Source organism: Nicotiana sylvestris, chromosome 8 (genome assembly GCF_000393655.2).
Source record: "Nicotiana sylvestris chromosome 8, ASM39365v2, whole genome shotgun sequence".
Taxonomy (NCBI): Eukaryota; Viridiplantae; Streptophyta; class Magnoliopsida; order Solanales; family Solanaceae; genus Nicotiana; species Nicotiana sylvestris.
Window position 1 is genome coordinate 214,847,218 of NC_091064.1, and position 24,717 is coordinate 214,871,934.

The window sequence follows — 24,717 nt, forward strand, 5'->3', positions numbered from 1 at the left end:
CAAAACAGGTTCAAATAGTTCATGAAAATTAGCATGTTGGTTTAATAGGGTTATTTCTGAAATTGTGAGTTCGCTTGAGTAAGTAACATCATTTTAAATAGCAATGTGAATAATGTTAGTAACTAATATTCTCAAATGTTAGTGATTGATGTTAGCCTGATGTCAGTTTTTAAGCATTGACGCATTTCTTCAACAAGTCGTAAAAAAAGCTAAAAAATGGCTTTGTATTACACATAGTTAATTCCAATAGTTCAATTCATCTAATAATGTTAGTTTAAATTAATCAAAGAATAGTTAGTTTGTTTTGATATTACTGGGTGTCAATCTCGTGTTCTATTCATAATCTCAACTTTAGTGTTATTAACTAATAGAATAAGGAACGATACAATCTCCCTTGAGTAAGCTCTGTTGCAATTTTCCGTTTGCATTTGTGTTAATCTAATAAACAATAAGAGGCACGAGCTTATAAACATGTAACTAATTAGGACCTCTTCTCTTTTATTTTAGAGACGAACTTAATAGAAAATGTAGTCACTTTAGGATTGTCCTTTCAAAATAAACGAGATGAGCCTCGCCTAGTAAAACTCACCGATTGCGGGGCCCTCACGATTGTATATATATTAATTACTTAGAACTCGGGATCGGCCGCTTAGCGAATTTCACGGCATTTTTCCCAAAAGTAATAACGCGTTAGTCACTGTTAGGAGCATACTTTTAATAATTTACTTTCTTAAACTCGGGTGCACATTTATGTGACCCAAATCCAAATCTCAACGAAATCGAAATGTGTCATTAATCATGGGTGCATTGATTGTGACATGGTTCGAGATGCATTTCCATGACGTTGCAAATTCCTTTAAAAAAAATGAATGAGACGAGCCTCGACAAACAAGAATACACAAACTGCGGGGCCCTCAAACGGACAGTTATTTCAAATGTTTAGATTTCGAGATAGACCGCATAACGAACTTTACGGCTTTTCTCAAAATAACAATGCGTTAATATCGTTAGGCGCGTATTTAATAATGTTATCTTCTTAAACTCGGGTGCACATTTATGTGACCCAAATCCAAATCTCAACAGAGTTGAAATGTTTCAATAACCACGGGTGCATTGATGTGATGTGGTTCGAGATATATTTTCACGATGTTGCAATTCTCGGTAAAAATAATAATGATAAAAGCGGTACACAGTTAAAATTTGCACATAGGTTCAACATGTATTAAAATCAGATAAATAAGCCGAATATGACAGTTGAGCGACCGTGCTAGAACCACGGAACTCGGGAATGCCTAACACCTTCTCCCGGGTTAATAGAATTCCTTACTTGGATTTCTGGTTCGCGGACTGTAATACATAGTCAATATTTTTCTCTATTCGGGATTCAACCGGTGACTTGGGACACCATAAATCTCCCAAGTGGAGACTCTGAATCTTTAAATAAAATCCCGTTTCGATTGTCCTTTAATTGCAAAAACTCCCTTTTACGCCCCCCTGCGGGGTGTAGGTGAAAAAGGAGGTGTGACAACAGCCAACATCTCCTTCTCAAACACAGTGTAGTTCAACTGGGCTACACTCAGCGTTCGACTGGCATAGTAGATTGGATGCATTAGCTTGTCTTTCCGTTGTCCCAGCACTGCTCCCACTGCGTAGTCACTGGCATCACACATGAATTCGAATGGTTGCTCCCAGTCGGGGGCAATAATGATGGGTGCTGTGACTAGCCTCTTTTTCAACTTCTCGAATGCTACCTTGCAATCATTAGAAAACAAGAAAGGGTGATCTTTTTCTAACAACTTACAGAGAGGATTGACAATTTTTGAGAAGTCTCTTATGAATCTCCGGTAGAAACCAGCATGCCCGAGGAAGCTCCTGATTGTCTTGACTGAAGTTGGAGGTGGCAACTTTTCTATCACGTCAACTTTAGCGCGATCCACCTCAATTCCTTTACTTGACACCTGGTACCCCAAGACTAAGCCATCTTGTACCATGAAATAGCACTTCTCCCAATTAAGAACCAAATTAGTCCCAATAAACTGTTTAAGCACACATCAAATGAGTCAGATTTATAAGGCACTCATCAAATGAGTTCCCACCACTGAGAAATCATCCATGAATACCTCCATTATGTCATCTACCATGTCAGTGAATATGGCCATAATACACCTTTGAAATGTGGCGGGTGCATTGCATAGGCCAAAGGGCATCCTCCGAAAAGCATAAATCCTATATTGGCAAGTGAAGGAGGTCTTCTCTCTGTCCTATGGTGCAATGGAGATCTGATTATACCCTGAGTACCCATCCTAAAAACAGAAGTGTGACCTCCCTGCCAATATGTCTAACATCTGATAAATGAAGGGAAGTGGGAAGTGGTCTTTCCGGCTGGCCAGATTTAACTTTCTGTAGTCCATGCAAATTCTCCAGCCCGTGATGGTTCTTGTTGTTCATTGTTATCGTTTTTGATCAACGTTATGCCACCCTTCTTAGGTACACATTGTACTAGGCTAACCCAGCTACTATCAGAGATTGGGAAAATAATTCCCGCATCTAACCACTTTATCACTTCTTTCTTCACCATTTCCTTCATGTTTGGGTTTAGCCTTCTTTGGTGTTCCCTGGAAGATTTGTGTCACTCTTCCAGCAAAATTTTATGCATAAAGTAGGCGGGGCTGATCCCCTTAATGTCTGCCATAATCCACCCAATGGCAGTCCTACACTCCTTGAGTACCTGCAAGAGTTGTTGTGCCTGCACATCTAACAAACTAGATGAGATAATAACAGGTAATGTGGAGTTAGGTCCAAGGAACTCATACCTGAGATGGGCGGGCAGTGGCTTCAATTCCAGCTTTGGTGGTTCTTCGATGGATAGCTTGGCTGGAGGAGTTTCTCTATTTTCTAAATGCAAGGGCTCAAATTCAAGAGTTCTATCCTAGAACCCTCTGCCCTCTAATGCCAACACCCATTCTGCCAGTTCTTCTCCATTCACCTCATCTAAATTCATTAGACATGCAGCAAGAGGGTCCTCAATAGTCAGCATCTCTCATCAGTTTCTACAATTACATCCACGGCATCAATAAGAGAGCAATTGGCAAATTCACTTGGTCGCCTCATAGATTTCTGCACATTGAATGTTATATCTTCATTGTTCAATTTCATCTTGAGCTCCCCAGTCTCACAATCAATGATAGCTCTCCCAGTGGCCAAGAATGGCCTTCCCAAAAATATGGAAATTTCTTCATCCACCTTGCAGTCTAAGATCACAAAATCTACAGGGAACACAAAGTTCCCCACCTGAATCAACACATCATCCAAGATACCAGAGGGTCTTTTTACAGTCCTGTCAGCCAGCTGCAACAACATCGAGGTGGGTCTAGCTCTTCCAATCTCCAGCCTCTTATAAATCTCCAGGGGAATAAGATTTATGCTGGCCCCAAGATCACAAAGTGCCTTAGCAAAAGCAAAATTACCAATAGTGTAGGGAATTGTAAAGCTCCCTGGGTCAGATAGCTTCTCCGCAATTGGTCTAGTCACCACTGCACTGCAGGTCTGAATAAGAGTCACTGTGGCCAAGTCTTGGAAATCGAATTTTCAGGACATTAAGTCCTTCATCATTTTTGCATACCTAGGCATCTCTTTCAAAGCATCTATCAATGGAATATTTACCTGGATTAGTTTTAGCATCTCCAAAAATTTCTTGTATTGCTCCTCTTTTTGGTACTTAGCCAGCCTATGAGGGAATGGTGCGGGAGGTCTCTTCTTCCCAATAATTTGGGACTGCTCTTTATCAGCTGCCACCTTAACTACTTGTTCCTGGGCTGTCTCAGCTTCTTTCTCAGTCTCAATCTGAATGTTATGTTCTTCCTGGGTAGGCTGGATTGTCACCTCTGTCAGTTTCGTTGACTCATCTAGCTCAATGGGCACGGGTATGAGTGTCTCAGCCTGTTTGCTTTCTCGAGCCCTCTCTTGATCCACGTCTAAATCTATGCCATTCCGTAGACTCACTGCCATCAGCTGCTTCGGGCCTTGATCTTTTGGGTTTATTTGATTGTCTGCAGGTAATGTCCCATGAGGGTGATTGTTTAGAGACATAGAAATTTGGCCCATCTGCACTTCAATATTCTTGATAGCTGAATCATGTGCATCTACTCTTTCACTAATTTTTGCATTAGACCCAATAACTTGCTGCATCATTGCCTCAAGTCTAGCAAACCCATCTTCCTGCCGTCCACCATACTGATGCTGAGGAGGGTGATACCCCTCCTGCTGATTTTGATTGTTATATCCCTGTGGCCTTGGATAAGGTGCCATATTGTTAGGAGGTCTCATACCTCCCATATTCCCATTGTTGAACTATGGTTGGACTGACATATACGACTGGTTTTGCTGGCCCCAATTCTGACCACCCTGTCTCTGTCTTCCATAATTAGACACATAGTTCATGTCTTCAGGGTAGTGATGATGATCATATTCTGCATTCCACTGGTTACCAATTGGCTGACTAATGCAAGATGTGCACAAGCCCCTATTGGTAGTATCTACGATGTGTACCTGTTGCTTCTGCCCTGACTCTTCCACTTTTTTGGTGAGGATACTCATCTGTGTTAATAAGGTGGCCATATTTTCAGCCATAGAGTTGGATGGATCTAAGGGCATTGAGTGTCACGCCCCAAAATCCGAGGAGCGCGACCGACGCTCAACTGAGTAAACTCGACTGAGCAAGCCTGTTAGGTTTCATTCTACCCAAACTAGTTCATGAATAAATAGGAGATGGACTCCATTAATCATACTTAGTAAGTATTTCATTAACAACTTCCATTTTATTTTCATTAGCCATTTCAACCATAATATCCAAAATATGACAATTTTTATAGATATGAAAGAAAACATATTTGCCGAATACCAATATTTCTAATACCAAACACTACCCACAACCTGTCGACGGAGCCTCTAAACACAACTGAAGAGTAATGTAATATGGAAATGCCGGTAACAAGGCTACGGCTATACCTACAAAGTACATGATAAACAGATGAAACAGGACCCCGAAACGAAGTGGGGCTCACCAAGTCAGCTGAAAGGATGATGCGGCACTAGCTGCGACCAACACTGCCTGCTATAGAAACACCTACATCTATTAAAGACGTAGCGCCCCCGGCAAAAGGGACATTAGTGCCATCGAATAGCACTAGTATGTATAACTAAACACCATCTGCTTAGAAAGAACTTTCATACAAGAATAAGAAATCACAAGTATAACTCAAAACTTTAAACGATCACCACATTATCAAATAAAAGAATCATACAACTTTCACATCATTTTCCCATAGCTTTTAGTTGGGCACTAAAAGAGTCATACAATTTTCACATTACGTTTCCATAATCTTTAGTTTGGGTCATTCCACACTATCCGTCATTTATTTCCAATACCACCGCTATCATGAGCGGAGTCCGTTCTCGACCCGATCGGTTAGGTCACCTCACTCGAGGCATACATTCCAATTACAATCTCATCTTTCCCTTTTCCTTTCCGGAATTCATTCATAATACCACCACTTTCTTGAGCGGAGTCCGATCACGACCCGATCGGCTAGGTTGCCTCATTTGAGACATGTGCCTCAATCACAATCTCATTCTCAATTTTCGGAATTCAATATCAGCACAATACCACCATGTGTACGGCATGGTGTCCGATCACGGCCCGATCGGCTAGGCCGTTTTACCAAGACGTTGTTCCTTTTTCATTAATCAACTTATTTCAATCTTTATTTCACATATATCAATTCATAGGCACTTGGGGCCACAATTATTACAGCATACTTGGCACTAGGCCACATTTCATAACTCAATCTCTTCTTTCCCACATTTCACATCATTTTCGCATATTTCACATCCATATCAATTTCAACGACAAGCCATTCAATTCAAGATGTCAAGTACACATGAGAGGAATCATGAATCTTGGGCATACACAATATTTCAGAAATCATACACCTCAAGTTATTAACAATGGAACTTTAAACACAACGAATTCTCCCAAAAGGAGGGGATACACCAACCCGCAATAAAAACACACCTCAAAGGCGTAAGCAAGCAATTACACCAATTGTTCTTGAATTACTCCTTTTCAATCACGACAATATACAATTTCAACATCGAAGTATGTAACAACTTGGATCGCATTGGATGTACTTATAAGGCAAAACATTATCTCTAACAACCACTTATGGCATAAATTATGTACAAAGCCTTTAGGACACTTTATTATTGAAGTCATTTATGGAAAGCAGAGTCGAGACTCATTTCATAAATTGTTTCATAATTTCTCATGTCATAGGTATCACCAAGTACAATTATAATTCACATTCTCGGCACATTGTCCATACTCTATTTCCCAATGTCATTTGATTTATTTCAAACACCTTTATACATAGAAGATTTCACATAGTTTGGCATAATATATGTAGCTCCAATCTCAGTTTAAGGTCTTAGCATTTCAATATGTGATTCATATTTCTTGCACCCTTTTTATGTTATCAAGAATAGCACATTGATCATATTGGAATGCTTCTTTCACAAATATAGGGTCACAACACCAATTCATGTAAAGTATCAATCAAAGCAATAATCCAAAGTTGAGTCTTACCACATTTACACAAGCATCAATAGAGCTCAATTTTTAAAAGATAGGGTTTTAGCCATACATACCTCAAAGAGCTTTTCCTTAAGTTACTACAACGTTCCGGAAATTCTAGCAATGCCCATCTACTTCGAGACATAACCAAATTGAACGCAAATTAGGAAGATATTCATAATTCTAGCTCATTCGAGCATTTTATCAAACACCATATGAGCGTTAAATCTTTATGGTTCTTTTATAGAGGATTTCATCAACCCACAACCCATACTTTACCATTTCTTTGCTCAACCATGATCCTACACCTTTTGGGAACACATGCAAATAAGATAACAACTCCAATACCCACAAACTTTCTTGATAAATAACCGCCCTTAGCTAAAATTCGAAATTAAGGGTTAGGGTGTAGGATCTTACCTCTTTGATGAAGGACTTGAAGGATTTCTTGTTGGATTTCAAGGACTGGACAAGATTTTTGATGAACAAGGCACTTGAGCTTCTTCCTCTCTCTAGAATTGCTCTTCCCTCTCTCTAAAAGCTCCATAAAATCCCAAAGTAACAAACCCTAAACGAGTTAAATGAATTGGGGTTCGGGTCTTAAAAACCCATTTTTTGTACTGCCGCGCCGCGTGGGGCGCCGCGGGGCGTCTGTGAAAATGTGTCTGGAAATGAAATTTCGGACCATACTGGAATTACTACTGGCGCGGCGCGCCAGGCTCCGCATGGGGCGCCGCGGTAGTGCAAATTTCTGCGCTGCTTTGGTAATTTGGTCGTAACTTTGTGTAGGAATGTCCGAATGACGAACGGTTTGAAGTGTTGGAAACTAGACCCAAAGACCTTTCATATAATAGGTTGTTAATTACATAAAACTATAAATATTTTGATATTCTTGTTCAAAGTAGGGACTTATGCAAACTCATTTGGAATCTTAGCCTACTACGAAATATTTCAATTTGACTTGGACTTAGGCCCTTCCTTGGACCCCTAATACTTACCATAAGACTTATACACATATTTACCAAATCCAATTGATGTACATCATGTTAATAGCACATAAAATATTATAATAAGCCTTCGTGGCACCACGTAATCCTAGGTTGCTTAGCGAAATTTTCCGGGGCCTTACACTGAGTGAATCACTGGAGTGATAGGTATATTCCTGGTTGTCCATCCTGAATTTTGTGCCATCTTGTCAAGTAGACTCTGGCCTTCTCTCCATGTTTTGCTCAAAAATGCTCCACCAGCTGAAGCATCAACAATGTTCTTCATGCTATCTGATAATCCCATGTAAAATCGTTGTCCCAACATCAGATCTGGAATACCATGGTGCGGACATATAACCATCATCCCTTTGAAATGTTCCCATGTTTCATGCATTGTCTCCATTGGTCTCTGTTTAAAACTCAAAATTTCATCAATTTGTTGAGCAGTCTTGTTCGGTGAGTGGAACTTGTTCACGAATTGCTTGACTAACTCTTTCCAAGTTGTTATGGAATTTATGGGGAGTGAGTTTAGCTAGGTCTGGGCAGCTCCTGTCACTGATAATGGAAACAATAATAGCTTGATTGCTTCCAGAGTTACGTTGGGCTGCCTTTGGGTTTTACATATTGACAGGAAATTTTTCAAGTGTTGTTGAGGATCTTCGACTTGTGACCCCGAAAATAGTCCCTTGTTTTGCAACAAGTGCAACATGTTATTCGTGATTTGGAATGATTTAGCCTGTATCTGCGGGATTACAATCGATGTGGACAGAGTTTCAGCTGTGGGTTGTGCCCAGTCATAGAGAGCAACCTCTGGCACAAGAGGTGCCACTGGCGCTATTGGTACAACTGGGTCTTCTTCGTGATCTCCCATGTCTGTTTTGAATTGTTCAGTTGTTTGTTTTTCTGGTTGGCCCGATTCGAGGCCTTGAAAACTCTCTCAGGATCTGATAATGCTTCAAATACTTCACCAGTTCTCGATGAGTTTCTAGGCATGCAACTGTACAACCACGCCAACAAACGTTAAAATTTCAATGTAAAGATTAAGTATAGAGAAAATTGACTACACTAAGAATTTTTGTACTTCTTTCAATTGTAATTGATAACACCGTTAAGTCCCCGCCAATGGTGCCAAAATTTGATCACGCCCAACTATGCCTTATAAAAAGGACACGCGGACGTTGCAAATATAATCTGAGTATTTAGCCCAGCGTTGAACCCACAAGGAATTAACCTATCAATTACTCTCGTTAGACTTACCAAATTCCACAGAATTAACTTCCCAAACGTTGTGAATAACAATTGAAGATATTTATACTAACTAAGAATGAATGTAAATAAGCAACTGAAAACTAACTATGATTAAGTTGTAAATAATTAAGAGAAGGTTCTAAGGCTATGATTTCCCTTATTGACGGAATCCCTTTCGGTTATGCTTCACATAGATTCACCAAATAGTCTCTATCAATCATGAGTACTCTTATTACCGTAAATCACTCCCGAGTAATCACGATAATTTACTAGCCGCACTCTCCCGAGTTACACTAGCTGGCTTTATTTATTACAGCTCACTTTAGATTGCACCCAAGGCTTCGTTATCCCTAATCCTGCCTTTAAACCCTCGGTTATTGATCCCTCATATACTTTGGGAGTGGTGTTGTTCAACAATTACGTAAATATGCACTCTCTCCCGAGTTGTGCACAATAAATAGGCACAACTAATTGAGGATCTTATCTATTAACTACAACAAAAACGTAGTTGAACAAATAAAAGTTAAACCAGGCAAACTATATTAACATAACAAGAAGTTCATCCTTCAATAGGTTCCATCAAAACCTTAGACTAAATATTTAGCTACTCATACTAGGGTTCATCATAACAATATTAAAATTTATCACAAATCGTAAAAATAAAAAGAAGAAAAGAAGAACTCGATGTTGAATTATCCTCCTTGTCTCTTGCCTCTCCTTGCCTTGAACTAAGCTATGAAAATCTTGATAATAATCTCTTGGGCGAGCTAGACCTTCTATAGGTTAAATGGATTTGTCCCCGAACTTCCAATTTTACCCATGAAATTTACTTTTCCGGAACTGGGCTAACGCGGTCGCGCTAATGGACACGCTAGTGATCGCGCATATGCCCTATCATTCTGCCTCGACCATCTGGGCTAGCGCGGTCGCGCTAGTGGACGCGCTAGTCCAGGTCTTCATTTCATCTCTTCTTTTTCTCGTCTTCCCACGTACTCGGCTCCTAGGGGCTTTTCTTGCTTCAATTTAGCTCCAATCACAGCTTTAAGTCCTCATACGTGCTACTCACTCCTGCAACGTGTGAAATTCACAATTAGAGCCAATTTATCATCATTTAGCTATATTATCACAGTGAAACATAATCAAGGTGGGGCATAAACAATCGTCATATTACATAAATCTAGACTATTATTAAAGACACAATGTCCATCGGTCGGGTACGTTTTATTATTCTTTTCTAGAATTAGTATTGAAATTTAAAAAAGAAAACTAATTTAGACATTTCTTTCTTCACATAAAATTAGGATCTGGTCAATGGAAACTGGTGGCTTTTCCTTGAAGAAAATCATATTCAAATTGTTTGTTGGCCTCAAGGGATTTTCACTGACTTGACTAGCTTTGCTACAAATGTCGAATGGGGAGGAGTGGTATATAGTCCACCAGGTGTACCAGAACCTCCAATGGGCTCTAGCTTTTTTCCTATTGAAGAGACTAGTTATGATTCTTATTGTAGAGAACTTACAGTCTTAGATGATAAAGGTGAAACTATTGATGTAGATGAAACTACACTTGTCGATAATCCAAACTTATACAAGGTTATTGACTTACCCCATGCGATACCGGGGAAGTTTCAGCATTTTGTACTCTATGGGGGACCTGGTGAGAATGCATAAATCTAGGTCTTGTAAATTATTACCGTCATGGTATTTAATTTGTATGCCAAAAAATATATACACTAAAGTTTTATTTAGTTATACATAAAATATTTCACATGCTATAAATACTATTTTCGATATATTTACTTTCGTTTCCCAATTATTCTGTTTGTATCCAAAGAAACTATATTGATGTTGTCAATTTTGAGTTCAATTGTGTGTGTTTAATATGATTTGGAGTGGACACTGACTTACATAAAAATAAAACAAAAGTTGAGGCAAAAAATGAATATAAAGGACACCTACTTAATTATTTGTGTTGTCACACCTCATCTTTTTGAAAAATAGAAAACTTTGGAATAAGGGAAGAGAAAATAAAATGATATGACAAAAGGAATGGATTTGAAGTACGGACGGAAACTCCAGCAAAATCGTAACGAAATTTCAGAAATGGAAAAGAAATCCTTTTACACGACTCCGGGTGATCCACAAACCATAATCCTAATTTAGGAGGCTTAACTGGAACTTTTAACCCAAATAATACAAATATAAAACAAATTAACAAAACTAATTGTGTTATCAAATTCTTTATTCATAAATTCTGTTATTGAAAAAGTTGAGAAAGTGACATGCCGTTAAACATAAATAGGACACTTCACGAAACTAATGTCACAAGGGAAGTCAAATTTAAAAAAATTGAAGAGGAGTTAATAGATCATATTACAATCGTCTTAATGCGATTGGAGAAGGTAAAATAAACTGCAAAATTACAAATCCAAACAATCACGTAAGACTAAACATAATAAAATAGTAGTAGTATTATTTCTTGGAAATTAATATCAAAATTACAAACATATGCATATGACTATATATTTGGAACATTCATATCGCCACTAAGGGCCGGCACAATGCCGCTGTAATCCCGGCGACAATGTGGACAACTTAAATCTCTACACATCCAGGCTACTAGACATTCTTCGTGGTATGCGTGATTACACGGTAACACTCGCACATACTCATTGTCTTCAAAATCAGTCAGACAAATGCTGCATTCACCATCCCCGAAATATATGTTACTTGATGTCGAATACTGAAGTCGGGGGAATGACCCAAACACCCTAGGGACTATGCGCCAAGCTCTAAAAGTGGCAAAGCGTCTAATGCAGTAACGTACCGCCCAAGGAAGTAAGATGAACAATAGGCTGATACCGGCGAGCACCCCCAGCATGATTGTACCAGTTGGGTGGAACGTAACGTCGTCAATGGTCCTTTTGAGGAGACAGGACGAGTAAAGAAAAAGACTGCAAGAAACTATCTCAAAAAAAAAAAAAAAGGATTAAGAAAGTCAATTAGGACTTGAAGATACTATATGCTAAAGTTGATGAGCTAATTTCAAAGTGTTACTGAGATATTTTATTTTTCCAAAGTGTGAATCTTGCTTCAACATCCCTTTAACATATATATATATATATATCAACATCCCTTTAACATATATATATATATATATATTTATGTTAACCCAATAATATTTAGGAATTTTTACGTCCTGTAGTAAAGGTTGATACCTTATTTATTTTAAATAAATACCCTTTTAAAAAATTATATTCTATTGCTGCCTTTTGATTTTTATAGCCAAATATCTATTTATGGTCACCTTCTACACTTAAGCCATAAAATATGCTTTGTATTATTTTTCTCTTTCATTCTTCAGATTTCTCTCCACCCTCTCTCTCTCTAATGTCAGTCTTTCTCTATGAATACAACCATGATTCTCCACTGATTCATCTCCATTGTCGAACGAGATTTTCATTGTCAGTGGCATGAGGCTCTGAATCAATGTCGAAATCAAACCATATCTTCAATTTCGTGAACTATACTTTCAGGCTGCCCCTCGACGAAGACCTTTGTTAAACCAGGTATCGACAAAGACCCATTAATGGGTGTGGCTAAACTGACAAAGTCGAGGTTCTAAGTATGATTCGGGCTCGTGGAATCATAAAATCTTTCCCTAGATGGTTCTTTATCCCCTTGTTGTCTTTACTTGCTCAGATTCGAATTATTCAAGCTAGTTAATTCCAAACATTGTATCATTAAACTCTATTGGTAAAATACGACCATGATACATGGCTAACGTGATGGATGACTCGTGGCGAGTATCTCCCAGTGGGGTGTCTAGACATCATTAACCCTTATAGCTAGTGGCGATTCAGGGTTTTTGCTCGACGGCGGTTTCGCCGGAAATTAGGGTTTGTTCTTGAACAAAGACGACGGAGTTTGGGGTTGAGCAACTTGATTTTGCTGTTAATATATTTCGATGTGTTTTCAACGTATCACGCTGTATTTTCATGTATTTCATTGTCATTTTTTTCATTGTAATTCAATGTATCTCGATGTATTCCATGTATTTCATTGTATTCACTGTCTTTTATTTCATTGTATTTCAATGTATCCCATTGTATTCTATGTATTTCATTGTATTTACTGTCTTGCTATATGCCATGAATGTATTCATATGTTTTTTTTAATTAATATAATTTATGTATTCAGATGTATTATATAATTTTTCTGAAGATTGCTATATTTTTGGGGTATTTTTTGGGTGAGAATCTTTTTTTGTAATTGGAAATACAAAATTTGTGTGTTATAATTGAGTTTGTTGAGTTATATTAGGAGTCTATTATGTTAATTGATTCACTTTCCACTTAAAAACAGTATAATCCCCTGTTTCACGCCGTGAATACAGTCGAATACAATAATCTGCCTAGCTATAATCCCCTGTTTTACTCCATGAATACAGTCGAATACACTCGAATACAACAACTGATTAGCTGGACTTCCCTTATTCACTCCTATTTTTGCTATTGTATTCATGAATACAGTAACTTAAATACATCTAATACATCTTATAACAACAAAAAACGTATCTACAATCCGTAATATAGCAACTGGTATCTATAGATAGCTAATTACCACTAAAAGATAGTGCTTTATGAAAATTTCTCTAATATTTATGCTAATTTCCAAAGGAAGTGATTAAGAGCTTGTTTAATTTGGCGAAGCTCTGAAAGATGTATTGAGTTATTTTGATTTTTATTATCATATTAAAATTATTTCTCGGGTTCGGTTAAATTGAACAACTTATATTTTATAGCTACTTGTGTGCCGTGTACGTGCTGGAAAATATGGATTGAGGTAGAAAAGAAGGCCGTTTTAATGGTGACAAAAGTTGGGAAAAAACGTAGATGAGATTTTTAAAAAAAAATGGTTTTAGTGGAAAATACATGTGTGAGACGAGTGTATTTCACCACTAAATGCAAATGTCATGGCAGTGATATTTCAGGGTGATACTAATTTTATTTTTAAAAAAAATCAAGGGAAATAGGACTCCTCAAATAATATGTATGTAGTTGAAATTTTGGCCATAGTATAAGAGGATACTTATACCTTTTCCCAAACTTAGATCGTGAATCATTCTTGAGTTTAAGATGCTCCAGAGTATTGAGTCTATTAGTAAATCTTGAGGCTAAATATCTAGACGATAGAGTCTCCGTCGGCGTAAGTCTCCAAGATGCTAAAACACAATATATTATTCAAAATAAAGGTTATCATAGTACATTGATTATTTTGTATTAAAAAGTAAGAGTGTCATACTTTTCTTTAGGATATTAATTATATTAAGTAGATGGTAAACTACAGTGTAATATGAAGTTTTGACCATGTTTGCTAAAAAGCTGACTGATTTCAATCGATTAATTAATATAATATTAAATGTAATATTTATAAATTAAATACCAACCACAACCGATTAATAAATTGAAACAAATTAAGCGACCGACCGACCGATCACCATACTTAATAACTTTTAAAATTTTTTATTTAATATAAAGATTTGTCTGTGTTTGACCAAAAGGTTTGACTTGAATACTGATCGAGAATGATCGGTAACTCTTTCAGTTTAATTGACAGACTAGAATCGATCGGTAAAGTCAAATTTGTTTGAATTATTTTTTAATATCGATGCAAAATGCAAGTTTGGCCATCTTTGATAAAAGTTTGACTAGTTATCCGATTGGTATCAATCGGTATATTAGAAAATTGGAACTAAAATAACCGATCAGCTTTAATCGGTTTGGTTTAGGAAAAAAAAAAATATTGGCCATTTTTGACCGATTTTGGAAGGTTTAGTGTCCAACCTAACAAACATCTTTTGCCGAATTTTTAGTAGTGCTCATTCATATGCATTTTTGCAACCATTATTAGTTACCTCTCGACACTAAGTCGTGATTGGAGAGCATAGGAATACTAAGAGGTTTTTTTTTTTTTTTTTTTTTTTCAGAAGAGCTTCGAAAGTAAGGGATCCAGAATAGTTCTACCTTTTTTAGTCACGATTAACATGCTTTACTAATCATAATACTCTTATAGTGAGGGCATTCCCTTAAATGAGCAAATTATGGTGAAATTACATTAATACCCATTTAGTGAGCGGTCAAATATTTTAAAGCTATTGGTCAATGGCCGAATATTGGTGTAAGAGGGGAAGATGTGTATTGTTAAAGTTAGTGGATGAGGTTGATTTCTAAAGAAAAGTTCGGGAGGACAAATAATTTTTGCCCTGATAAATGTATTAAGATAAAAAAAAAAAAACCATCAACCTTAAAAATATAATGTGGACAATATGTGCTAAGGGGTTTAGTTCGGTGACAAATTATGTATGGACTAATTATGCGTGGATTAGTAATGTAAAAATTGTTTAAGTGGTGATTAGTAATACAAAAATTGTTATGTGGTGATTAATATATAGGATAGAAATGTTATGCTTGATTATTGTTATACATGCAATAGCTACTTATTTTAAGGACATTTTTGTCATTAAATAATCTAATCCCCATATTTCCTAATACACACAGCATTCTTATTTTGTATTTTATTCACATAAAATAATATAGTAATTTCACTTTACATATGAGAATATTATGTATAAGAAGATGCAAAATTGCAACCAAACGACATACTATAATTTATGCTGAACTTACAGAGAAATTGATCAACGTCCTTGGCCACCTCATTGATGGATTATTATATGCAGCGGAAGCAATCCCAGTATTAAAATCACATGTAATTTAGACAACTAGCATAAACGGGATTTCACGGGTTACCTCTTGAAGCGTGAACATATCTCTTCTACCACGTGAGCCTTCAGTTCCATGACTTCTCAATGGAATCTCCATCACCCGCACAATCGTGATCCTCGAACGTTCCACGGTCTTCTACTGTGTTACCCAAATAATACCCGAAAATAGCAATTTCGTGTGGGCGAAATTTCTAGGAAAACTTGGCTGAAAATTTCAGCCACCATCTACTCATCCCTCTAGGTGGAAAACCTTATGTATTTATAGCACAAGTTTTAAGGGTTAAGACCCTTTACCAAAACCTGTTGGGTTTTCTTTTCCACCAGAAAAATGATTCCTTTATTTCTTATTATTTAGGCACAGTAGGGACCACAGAATTTAATTAACAAGGCTTCAATTATGGAATTAATTTCTAATTTTCGAAATTAATATCTACCATAATTAATTACGAATTATTCCACTAAAAATCCGTAATTGCACTCCTTATCCAATTTCGAAATTCATCCATTAAATCTTATTTAACTCCCCATATTAAGATTCAGATACTAATCAAGTAAATTAAATTACTGACGATTTAATTTATTGATTATTTCCTTTAGACTTTCGCTTAACTTATTTCATGTGTCGGATACAAAATCCACCGGCCGGGTTTACACATGCAAACTTATAAGCTTTCATAAAGGTATATCATCAATCTCTAAACCGAGACATGGATTCCATCAACTAACTATTACTTCGCCAATGTATATTATTATTATCCAATTTACCAGGCATATTGACCCACGAAAGAATCTCGCCTTTTAATAAATCAAAACAATAATAATATACACAGCTAATAATAATTATATCAAGATTAAGAGTATAAGTACATTTAATGGCTAGAGAGTTTATTTTATTAAGTCAGTATAAAATACTTATCTCTACCTGGTCCGTTCAATACATACAAAATGTACTAGCACAAGAAGTTGGAATTAAACCATTCCCATAATCAAGATTAATTATATTTAATCTTGTGCTACAATCATTCCTGATGGTTTGTCCAATTCCATCATTAGATTGTGAACTCAAACTTTATACTTATAAGAACCGATGATTTAATCTTCCGTGTATAAGCTAAACTCTATACACTAAATCATCTACTATATAAGCAAAGGACACAGACTATTATATGATCTATTTAAAACTTTATTAAAACTGAATAAACAATTATTTCATAATAAATACTATATCTAAACCAAACTCATGGTTAATAGTATATATCCCAACAATCTCCCACTTAGACTTTTAACCATGATAATTATTAGAATATACTATATCCAAATGCATGGTTAATAGTATATGCCCCAACAATCTCCCACTTAGACTCATAACCATGCATCTACAACTTTCTCAGGCATTCTTTTACATGACTATTAAAAGTCTTCACCAAATAAGGTTTTGTTAAAGAATCTTGCCAAGTTATATCTGATGCAATATTTGTCCAGTAGTACTTTGTCGTAATTATCTAGTTTGGTATTAAACTCTTCAGAGATCCTGTTACCGAAACTATCCCAAGAATGAACACCGAACTATAATTTTCTTTAGCTTTCTCCCACTAAGACGAAGTACCACTAATATTACCTTCGTTACCTCACGACATTGAAATATTAGTGACTTCTTACTATAGTGTTCAATGTTCAAACATCACTCCCACTCGATAAAGGCATATTATGTCTATTAACGTTCTCCCACTACTTAAATGCAATGGAACGTCAATTCTGACGTGTGGGTTTTGATGTTCTTGAACATCTAGTTATTTCTTTGCCCAGTTCCTGTAAAAATAGTTTACTTCTAGGAACATGTTTTATTAAACAGTCCTTATCTAGAAAAATGCATTTGTTTTAACAATTGCCTTATTTTCTTTAGGACAATAAAATAAAGCTTCATTCGTTTTCTTGGATATTCGATAAACATGCACCTATCCATCCTTAGTTCCAACTTACATATCTGCTTTCCCTTTCAGCACATATGCGGGATAATCCTATATCTGAACATGCCACAGACCAAGCTTACATTCAGTCCACAGTTCTATAGATGTCCCAGGTACTAGCTTAGAAGGAACTAAATTCAGAATGTAATTTGAAGTTTCCAGGAAATATTCCAAAAATAAATAAGGCAAATCTGAATAACACGTCATTAGTCTATCCATATCCAAAAGAGACTTATTTCTTCTTTCTACTACATGACTCTATTATGGAGTTTACGGTGTAGTCAATTGAGATGTAATCCCTATTCTGATATGTAACTAAAAAACTCTTTAGAGAGATGCTCGCCACTACAATCAAATTGTAGTAACTTAATATATTTCTTTGGTGCTTCTCTATTTCAAGTCTTAAAAACCTTGAATTACTTAATTCATTAAGACTTACAGTGCATCAAATAAATATATTAATATTTTGAGTAATCATTTATGAACGTCATAAAATACTCAAAATCTATCTCTTACGAGTATGTTCATTTAACCATACAAATCAGAAAGGATTCATTCTAGCTTATCACTAGTTTTATTTCCTTTTAAAGGGAAACATCTTTTAGTCAAATTTCCTTCCAAACAGGATCCACAAGTTGGTAGTGCCTCTACTTTCAATGAACCTTAAGGTCCATACTTGACCAACTTGAAATCCTATCCAGATTAATATGACTTAGATAAAAGTGCACAGATAAGTTTTACTCAATTTTGAAGAACATATTCTCTTATGAGGTAGACTAATATTGTTCTGTTCAGGAGAGACATCAATATATAATAACAAGGTCATGCATTCATGTACCACAAGAGATAAAGTGTTTATTAAGCTCAATAACTCAAGAGTTATTCGAAAAATAAAACAAATATCCATCTCTTATTTTGCCCAGAAACCGGAATTAAATTCCTTCTAACAAAAGTACATATATTGCATCCTTAAAATTAATGCCTTATCACTAAAAGAAAATTTTAACAAGTAATACGACAAATTGCATAAAATTATTGTGGAGTTGAGATAAAAATATTAAATAGATCATAATAAGTCAAAACACTGAATAGTAAAATTCAGACTGCATTCAATATTTATATACATACATGCATCTGGAATAATAAATTTCGATGGGAAAAGAATTATTCATGCAAAGTATATTATATAATGCAAGAATTATACAATCCAAAAATAAATAGAACCAACTCAGATGGAGAGCATACTATTATTTTCAGTCAATTGTATATAACTTTTTAATACAAAAATTTTAAAACACACTACACATATATGTCATGCATCTTGAATAGCAATTTCGATGGGAAAAAACTACTCATGCAACATACATATGCAATGCCAGATTATTCACTCCAATAATTAAAACAGACCCAACTCAGATGGAGAGTATACTGTTAATTTAAGTCAAGTGAACATCATTTTTAATAGCTCTAGTTTCATTGATCCAACATGTATACTCAGATGGAGAGTAAGTACACGATATCAATTACTAGTATTTCACCTAGTGAGCTTACAATAAATTTATCCGATATGGAGGAAGACCTAAAGTCAACGCATAAATTTATTACTCACTTGAAATTAATAGTGGAAGACCATAGAAATATATTTCTATCACCACTTAATCATGATTGTATTGTAGTTACAAAATTGATTCAACCCTTTAAGCTCAGATGGAGAGTTAATACTGGTTATCAATAACTAGTAACTATAGCCAGTGAGTTCATAATAAATTTATCCGATATGGAGGAAGACCTAATGTCAACGCATAAATTTATTATCTCACTATAAATAAAAAAAATAAGACCATAGGGGTTTATTCCCATCACCACTTTATCACAACCACGAACTTTTCTCTGAGGATTAAGTTCCATATTAAAAAAAATGCTCAATACCCATTTAAACAGTCTTAAAATACTAAAATTAATATTTCACACTGTATAGTGGTGATTATTGTTGACTGGACTATTTCTGATAAATCTACCAAATTTCATATCAATCAAAAATTGCGACCAAATTTGGAAAATTATCATTTTAAGCATTTTTTTAAGAATTTAAAATATGACCTACATTTTTTTTATCATATACCAATTCATGTCAAATCAACATGTGTTATCATGTTCCAGATTAGACATATAAAATGATAGAAAGAATGACTTTTCGTATGTAAATCACATTTTAATCCGTCAAACCTCCAAAAAACTCACCTAAACGATCCCAAATCGTCAAAATACGATGTGATTCACTGCATAGCAATGAGTTCTTCTTAAATGATCGTTTCCAATGATCCTACCAAATTTCAGGTCATTCGGAGATCGTGAAATTCATGATCGCCAAAAACTAGACCAAATTCGAATAAATTATTTTTTTGGCGTAGTCAAGATTAAATCCATGTGATTTGCATTCTTGCTATATATCATATCAAGTTAAATCATCATGTTTCAGATTTAACACAAATATAGCCGATATATAAAGAATAATTTTTCATATTTATAACAAATTCAATTTAATAAACTGCTTGAAAACCCATCTAAACGACCTCAAAATGCCAAAAAAACAACATGATTCACTGCATAGCAAGGAGTTTTTTTTTCACTAGATCGTTTTCGATGAACCCACCAAGTTTCAGGTTAATCGGAGTCCGTCAAATTCATGACCACTAGCCTGTAACCAAACTCGGAGAATAACCGTTTTAAGTAGTTTCATGAATTAAAATAAATATGATATTGATTTCCATTCTCCTTATAATTACACTATGAGCTGAAGGCATATATTATTTTCTTCCTATTTCTAGGATATATAATATCTCCTTTTGCAATAAATTATCCTTTTATTAAATACATAAGAACCTGAGATATTATATTTTCTCCCGTTCAGTGAAAACCCCAATATCTCTTCTCATGGGTGGAGTTAGTTTCACTAGTACCCAAAGATAAATACTCTTTTTCTAGTTATGAACCTCCACCATTAATGTAGATTTCTCAAGGATAATTTTCACATGGTATATTAAACATATTTCAATGACTCAAATAAATAGACCATTTTGTGGATCCTACTTATTAATCATAATGCTCAATCCATGAATAGATATAATTTCACATGTACAAATTTACTAAGAATTTTTCATGAGTTCAAATAAACAAACCACTTCAGTGGTAACTATTTATTACTCATAAAATTCTCAATTTACAAGTGAATATATATTTAGCTCATAAAATTATTTTATGGTAGACCATAGCTTAAAAGTCATACCAACATTATAAAACTCATACAACATACCGTCATATTTCACTTAATTAGAACCTCCAATCAGAGAACAAAATTCTTCATCGAAAATCCAAACTAGTAATCACGTAGGGCATGAAAATATAAACTTAAATTTGAGAAATTTTTTATGCACAAACATGCCAAACGCTCCAATCATTAGTCATCCAGGATATCAAATAGAGAATTTTACTTTCTTACAAAATAATTATATCATTACACAATATGAATTATACCTTGTAAGACCTAGTCAATAAAATCTTACACCTCTATTATTGAATTTAATACAACAACACGTTTATTTGCTAATAGTCAATGTGTAAACCTATTATATGACTAGTATTTAATCATGGGGACCATGGGGAGTCATCCCCAACACCATTGAATTAAAAAAGAATTAAAATTATTAAGAAATAATTTCCAGAAAATAGAAAAACGTCCAAAACACAGTCCAAACGACCTCAAAACGCCGAAAAATACCATGATTCACTGCTTAAAGCAGTGAGTTTTTCTCACCACGGCGTTTCCGATGGACCCACCAAATTTCAGCTCAATCGGAGTCCGTCAAGTTCGCTGACCTCCGAAAATTCCGGCTATTCGGTCAAAAACAGGTTTTGCGTTTTTCTAGGGTTTACCCCAAAAAATTCAGATAATCTCAATCAAATATCAATAAGAAAACATATATCTCATGATTATAAGAATAATCCATAAATTATGCACAGTTAATTCACAAAACAGCAGTGCAGTTTTTCAGAAAACCACATATATATGTAATTCAAAAAATGCACATAAACACCATATTCTTGTTTCATGAAAAACTTAGTTATCTAATTAGATGTGAGTGAGCTCTGATACCAATTGATGGATTATTATATGCAGCGGAAGCAATCCCAGTATCAAAATCACATGTAATTTAGACAACTAGCATAAACGGGATTTCACGGGTTACCTCTTGAAGCGTGAACATATCTCTTCTACCACGTGAGCCTTCAGTTCCATAACTTCTCAATGGAATCTCCATCACCCGCACAATCGTGATCCTCGAACGTTCCACGGTCTTCTACTGTGTTACCCAAATAATACCCGAAAATAGCAATTTCGTGTGGGCGAAATTTCTAGGAAAACTTGGCTGAAAATTTCAGCCACCATCTACTCCTCCCTCTAGATGGAAAACCTTATGTATTTATAGCACAAGTTTTAAGGGTTAAGACCCTTTTCCAAAACCTGTTGGGTTTTCTTTTCCACCAGAAAAATGATTCCTTTATTTCCTATTATTTAGGCACAGTAGGGACCACAGAATTTAATTAACAAGGCTTCAATTATGGAATTAATTTCTAATTTTCGAAATTAATATCTACCATAATTAATTACGAATTATTCCACTAAAAATCCGTAATTGCACTCCTTATCCAATTTCGAAATTCATCCATTAAATCTTATTTAACTCCCCATATTAAGATTCAGATACTAATCAAGTAAATTAAATTACTGACGATTTAATTTATTGATTATTTCCTTTAGACTTTCGCTTAACTTATTTCATGTGTCGGATACAAAATCCACCGGCCGGGTTTACACATGCAAACTTATAAGCTTTCATAAAGGTATATCATCAATCTCTAAACCGAGACATGGATTCCATCAACTAACTATTACTTCGCCAATGTATATTATTATTATCCAATTTACCAGGCATATTGACCCACGAAAGAATCTCGCCTTTTAATAAATCAAAACAATAATAATATACACATCTAATAATAATTATATCAAGATTAAGAGTATAAGTACATTTAATGGCTAGAGAGTTTATTTTATTAAGTCAGTATAAAATACTTATCTCTACCTGGTCCGTTCAATACATACAAAATGTACTAGCACAAGAAGTTGGAATTAAACCATTCCCATAATCAAGATTAATTATATTTAATCTTGTGCTACAATCATTCCTGATGGTTTGTCCAGTTCCATCATTAGATTGTGAACTCAAACTTTATACTTATAAGAACCGATGATTTAATCTTCCGTGTATAAGCTAAACTCTATACACTAAATCATCTACTATATAAGCAAAGGACACAAACTATTATATGATCTATTTAAAACTTTATTAAAACTGAATAAACAATTATTTCATAATAGATACTATATCTAAACCAAACTCATGGTTAATAGTATATATCGCAACACTCATAGCTCTAATTCACCCTCGTCGGAAAAAAGAATACCTATTTATGAAAACAAACAAACGAATAAATAACTTATATTAAAAATTGGAGAATATAGCTATTTGATATTTGTACTATTTCATGAGTACATGCTACTTTCAATTGGTATAAATATCAAATAATTCTTCCTCCAAAAACTAGATAGATAGATGGATAGAAATTATCCTTTTTTTTTTTTTTTTTTTTGCTCTTGTTGCAATTTAATATGGATATGGGTTTTCTATGAATATTTATCTCATTTTATTAGGAGTGATAATTAGGTCACACAGATATGCTCTGAAATTTTATGGAGAAGAAAGCTAACAAAACAAAAAAAGGTATAGTTGGGTTGTTGTTGTTGAGCCGAGGATCTTTCGGAAACAACCTCTCTATTCCTTCGGGGTAGGAGTAAGGTCTGCGTACATATTGCCCTCCCCAGACCCCACTAGTGGAATTTTACTGGGTTGTTATTGTTGTCGTTGGTGGTGGACAGCTTTTTAATCCAAAAGGTACATTATTAATCCTCTTAACCACGCCTATTCAAAAGGTACCTTTTGGTTAGCAATTTTCACTGATTTTCTCTAACTATATATGGTTCTATAATCCTGTGTTACGTTTCGATATTTAATTTGTCATTGATAAATTGTTGCTTAAATTCAAATAAATTGTTGCATAATATGTATGTGATTTAGGTACTCGACCAGATTTAGGCAGTGAAGATTAGGACCACATAAACAGGCAGAGGCATGCAGGTATTATTTATAGTTGCTGATGCAGACTTTAAACACTATATATGTTCTTTAGGCCAATTAGGTGATTAAATGTGCTGAAAGAGAAGGGGTTCAGATATCACAGATTTACAAAATAAGGCAGACAAGTCAGCATAAGCATGACATTACAGGACATGACCTCTCAACAAGAATTATATATACAAAAATTCTCATTATTAGACTATAAATTCAAACATCATATTACACTTGAGATGGCAACATTGAGACCTAAGGCATGCATGTTTTCTAACACTTCACTAGAACAGTAAAACTTTTACTTAATTATAAAAGAAAATTAGTAAACATGATCAGGTCTATCATTAGAGTCATCAATCCTCCTATACACTGACAACTGCATGCACAAACAATTCATTCTATGGAAAATTATAACCTGAGATTAAGCAGCATTACTTACCACATAGAGAAGCCGAGTGCTGCTTTGAATCTACAGTAATGAAAATAACAGGGATTCAGGAGCAGAAAAGATAAGCAAAAGAATTAAATACTAACTTAGGAAGGTAACCCTAGCACTTCAGTATGCTTCCAATAATATGGTTGAGTGAGAAATCAACAACATTAAGTTGGGATGAACGACAAAATTCTGTAGGGCTAGCACCAGAGGCATACCTAAAAAAGAAGTAACAGAAAAAGATAAGAAACTCAAATTTCGTTAGATGCTTACCATATTAACGAAGATATCATGACCTAGTTACGTGTTCTCATGAGAAAAGATTAATAGTATTAAGAATAATGGTATTAAGATAATTCCATGGAAGATATATAGAGTGCTTTCTGAACAAGTTATGCCTCATATTTTGCAATTATAG

General features: G+C 35.1%; 2 protein-coding genes and 1 non-coding gene across 3 annotated transcripts; 2 read left to right on the forward strand and 1 right to left on the reverse strand.

The window, feature by feature from the left end:
- Nucleotides 1–1,484: 1,484 nt before the first annotated feature.
- Nucleotides 1,485–4,308, reverse strand: LOC138876331 (uncharacterized). The gene is made up of 5 exons (XM_070155243.1): nucleotides 3,664–4,308; nucleotides 3,067–3,546; nucleotides 2,553–2,615; nucleotides 2,121–2,261; nucleotides 1,485–2,036 (listed from the first exon to the last, which is right to left on the reverse strand). The coding sequence occupies exons 1-5, from the start codon at nucleotides 4,306–4,308 to the stop codon at nucleotides 1,485–1,487; spliced, it is 1,881 nt and encodes a 626-aa protein (XP_070011344.1).
- Nucleotides 4,309–7,952: 3,644 nt separating this feature from the next.
- On the forward strand, nucleotides 7,953–8,059 carry LOC138876637 (small nucleolar RNA R71). Its single transcript, XR_011401980.1, has one exon. It is a non-coding gene; the product is annotated as a small nucleolar RNA R71 (small nucleolar RNA).
- Nucleotides 8,060–10,064: 2,005 nt separating this feature from the next.
- On the forward strand, nucleotides 10,065–10,535 carry LOC138876332 (protein neprosin-like). Its single transcript, XM_070155245.1, has 2 exons — nucleotides 10,065–10,079; nucleotides 10,167–10,535. Exons 1-2 carry the CDS (start codon nucleotides 10,065–10,067, stop codon nucleotides 10,533–10,535), a joined length of 384 nt encoding a protein of 127 aa, XP_070011346.1.
- Nucleotides 10,536–24,717: the final 14,182 nt, after the last annotated feature.